This window comes from Zingiber officinale, chromosome 6B (assembly GCF_018446385.1).
Source record: "Zingiber officinale cultivar Zhangliang chromosome 6B, Zo_v1.1, whole genome shotgun sequence".
NCBI lineage: Eukaryota > Viridiplantae > Streptophyta > Magnoliopsida > Zingiberales > Zingiberaceae > Zingiber > Zingiber officinale.
In genome coordinates, this window is record NC_055996.1 from 64,888,810 (window position 1) to 64,892,949 (window position 4,140).

At 35.2% G+C, this 4,140-nt stretch overlaps 1 protein-coding gene across 1 annotated transcript; it reads right to left on the reverse strand.

Moving 5' to 3' along the window:
- Positions 1–826: 826 nt before the first annotated feature.
- LOC121990241 (anthranilate O-methyltransferase 1-like) lies at positions 827–2,601 on the reverse strand. The gene is made up of 5 exons (XM_042544415.1): positions 2,387–2,601; positions 2,163–2,300; positions 1,807–2,079; positions 1,362–1,634; positions 827–1,281 (listed from the first exon to the last, which is right to left on the reverse strand). The coding sequence occupies exons 1-5, from the start codon at positions 2,465–2,467 to the stop codon at positions 913–915; spliced, it is 1,134 nt and encodes a 377-aa protein (XP_042400349.1). The 5' UTR covers positions 2,468–2,601; the 3' UTR covers positions 827–912.
- Between the last annotated feature and the right edge of the window lie 1,539 nt (positions 2,602–4,140).

The window sequence follows — 4,140 nt, forward strand, 5'->3', positions numbered from 1 at the left end:
ACAAATAAACTGGACTCGCATATTTTCCTCTTCAAATTAATACTCTTCCTTCACATTTACTGGTGGCTAGCTTAAATCTATCAAGTAAATTATTGTAATCTCTTCTTGTTTCATCTCATTTGTAGAAGATTTCTCCATTTTTAGTTTTGGTCGGAAAGGAGGATTTCATTAGTGATGGTGGTTTTGTAATGGTAGGACTAATCAGATTAATCACCTAAGAGGTAGATATCAAATAAATCAGATGTATTAGCATTTTATATGTATTTTGTTTTAAGTTTTTGTTGTAAATCTAATTGAAAAAGTGAAACAAGTTATTCATCCCACCCCTAGCTCTCGTGGTCCTAACACTCAAAGCATTCATTGGATCTCAAGCCTCAATTTTGGAAGTTTCAAGTTTTGAATTGAGTCAAATTTTAAAATATAAAATACATTCTTTTAACTCAATTTGAGTTCTAGAATTTTTATATAAAATAAAAAAAATCAATTTCAATTTGAGTTTCTCAACGAAATACATCTTCATATATATATATATAAGTTAGGCTCCACCGACCAAGACTTATATGAAGGTGAAAGCCTCCTTCATTGTCGTTAGAAGCTCAAATCAATCTACATCAGTAATTGATCAGTGGTCCAAATTGATTTTCTCTAACTATTCAGATCCAACACCTCTAAAGGGACATTCGTAGAGTGAAAGGTCCCTTTATAAATGCTTATTTATGTATTTATTTTGTTCCACTAAATAAAACTTATACGAAAGAGATATTTTTAGGTTTTATGTGGAGCTAGAGCCATTTGATTTAAAATTTAAATAAATTTGGAGTGTTAATTTAGTGAAGGCATCCTTTAGATTCACTCATTCACATGAGAACTAATTTGAGAACATTTATTCTGCTTAATTTTCCTTGCTGATTTTCACACTGTTTTCTTCAAGGCAATGACTAAAATAGTGTGATTGGCTTTCTCCTTGAGAAGGTGCTTCAGAACATTTTGCGCGTATAGTGTGAATAAATCATCAAGTATGGCTTCTCCAAATTGATGCACAATCAAGGGTTGGACCACAGCGCGAATGCAATCCGCCACATTTTTCGCACTTTTTGTATAGTTTGATAGATCCAAAGAATCATCTTCTGAATCGTCAAATGGGTCCCAACTAGATTCAAAGATCTCTACTCCATCCAAATCGAATAATCCTTCGTGATGGATTATAGACTTCACCTCTTCAAGGGAAGGTCCGTAAATTGGCAAATGGAAGGTGTTAACCTTTTCTTCTGGTATGATTTCCTAAATTCATATAGAAAAAAAATGAATATTAGTTACTGTCATTTTTACATATTTAATCATAAAGTTAGTTAAATACAAACCTCTAAAACCATCGAATTAAGAGCTTCTGCAAGTAGTCTCCAAAGATGACATAAATCACCATGGCCAGGGGTTCTCTTTCTTCTTCCTAGAAATGTCAACAACATTCCACCTCCAGTGTTTAATTCTGTGTGTCTTAACCTAAGAAATGTCGAAAAGTCTTTCTTATATTGCTCTCGATATGCTTTTTCTACTTGCAGCGGACTTGTTTCTGTCCAGTAAATATTTCCTTTATTTAGTGAAACGCCTTGCTGGTTCTCTAGTTCTTCAGGGACCTATCATAGATTCAAATTATATATGATGAGTAAAGGAAGAAAAAGTATTATGTCTATCGAAGTTGGTTGACTAAGGTACCGTTGACTCTAGAAAGTCAAATTATTAAAATGTATTTCCTAAACCTTTTGAAAGATACTATACTATTATATTACAGAGTGATTAATTAAGTACCTGTGAGAGCCACATTAGACAATAGGAAGAATGAAAGAAATGGACACTCGCGCAAGGGAAAAGCCTCCCGTAGAATGATCCTGGCACTCCGACCACATAATACGGCACCAACAACTCCCTCTTAGTCTCCTCCTCCACTTTCTTCTTGAACTCATCTAGAGATTGGAAGACATAGTTGAAGTCATTCCCTGGGAGGTCGTTCAAGAAGAATTGTACCTCCAATGGCTTCTTCATCCCCATCATACGACGGAGTTCAACAATGATGTTGAGTACCTGATCAGAGACCACAAGGAACATGTTAGGACCATGGTCAGATCAACAACAACCATTTACTCAACGGCCAACGCCCTATATACCTGGGAGACCACAACGAAAGTGTTGGAACCAGAAGAGCAACCGAGATCAACAACGACCATATGCTCAGGGAGCAATCCCTTATACATTTCTTGGATGGTCGTCGCCAACACAGGCTTCGTTCGATAGATTGCCTTCTCCTGAACATATATACTTAGCAATCAAAATCTACTTACAGATTTAGATACTAAAAGAAAACACAATTTAGAGAGTTGCATAGATCAACTTGGAGCCTCGAGTTGGTGGCGTAGCTAGTTTCACCGGCACCCCCAACCATGTGAAGGGCTTGCTCCACCTTCAAAGCCATCTCTCTCTCTCTCTGAAGCCTGAGGATTTGGTGAGTATGAAATGTGAGGTTTATGGAGCATGGAAATACAGGGAGGGTTATATAGGCCTCTTAGGGCTTGGGCATTTGAATCAAGTTGAAGATTCATGTCATCTAACCGATGTCATTGATCACATCACAATGAAAAAATATGTTTATATGTATATATATATTGGAGCATGGATAGCTACACTGAAAAAAAATACATACATGTGAGTCTTGCCTTATTATTAAATGTTAGGAGAAATCATTCTCTTTGAACCGTTAGATCAAACAAAAATTGATCTCAACCGTTGGTGGTCGCTTGTGGACTAAAATTTTTTGAAGGACAAAGTAGATGCTTTAATTTATCCGTATTCAAGGGGAAGAGAGGCCTGTTATCTACCTACGTCATTCGGATTGCATCAGAATGATGATGTCATTTGCTGGTACAACATAATCTTGTCTTCATATCTAGGTTCGGTTGATGAAGGATAATCAGCTCAATAATGTGATTATAGTACAAGGCTATTATTTTTTTTTTTGGTATAAATTTAAAACTGTAATATAATAATCTGAATTATAAATAAATAATAAAATTTTATAATCTAAATTATAAGATCAACAACGTATAATCTAATTACAATCTAAACTCAATTATATTATAAACTTGATTACATTTTCTAATTTAAGCACAGTTTTAATGTCGTCTCTTTGACTAATTAGATGGGTCATTGAGGAGAGATTTTTCTTTTTAAACCGTTAGATCAAGTAAAAATTGATCTCAACCGTCTGTAGTCGCTAGCGGACTCCAGTTTTTTTAAGTTCAAAGTAGATGCTTTTAATACGTTACCAAAAAAATACATTTATGAGTGAATTTGTGTGTGAAACCTTTGAATTTGTTTCTTCGATTTTTTCTCCAGAGTGTGTGAAACCTTTGAATTTTTTTATTTTTCATATTTTTTTTATAAACTGATTTCCAATTCTTACCGAATCGACTTATACAGGTGATCAGTGGATACCATATCCATATGAGAAAAAATTGATGAACCTACTGAGGGGATTTAACAGAGGAGAAGTCAAGTTGAAGTACGGCTCTTTGGCCTCTAGTGTTGTTGTTATTTTTTTTTATTTTTATTTTTTGGTCCTGACCTCTGGCTCCCAAGCCTCACAGTTTTTTGGCCTCTCGGCTCCTTAGTGACGGGATCGGATCCTCTGGTCCTCTTATCTTGGTCTGTTTCTGGACCGGGATAAGTGGATTGGTCGAACGCAATGCCCCCCACCTGTTAGCTCATCATCCTCCATCAATACAAAGGCTGGACCATGAATTGACCGAGCCTTTACGGACCAGAGGATCCACGACACTTGGTGACATGCATCGGAACGCAAGCCATTTCAGGAAAATGATAATTATTGCATAAATCTCAAATTATTTAGGAAAAAAAGGATAATCTCATATTATTTAAGAAAAATGATAATCTTGATGCAAATCTTAAATTATTTCAAGAAAAAGAGGGTGACATGAATAAATCTTGCATTATTTAAGAAATTAAATAATGATAACATGAAGATCTAAATGGTAAGAAAAAGTTTGTTATCTCTCAATAAAAGGTAGCCCTTTTCGGCATCTAAGGTACATATGCATACCTACGTACATCAAAATCCTAACACTCATC

Excerpts from the sequence above, each read along its gene's own strand:
- LOC121990241 (XM_042544415.1), bottom strand. The coding sequence starts at position 2,467 with ATGGCTTTGAAGGTGGAGCAAGCCCTTCACATGGTTGGGGGTGCCGGT. Across the intron at positions 2,301-2,386 it reads CCACCAACTCGAGGCTCCAA|GAGAAGGCAATCTATCGAAC; the intron begins GTTGATCTATGC and ends ATATATGTTCAG. Across the intron at positions 1,282-1,361 it reads TTAATTCGATGGTTTTAGAG|GAAATCATACCAGAAGAAAA; the intron begins GTTTGTATTTAA and ends ATATGAATTTAG.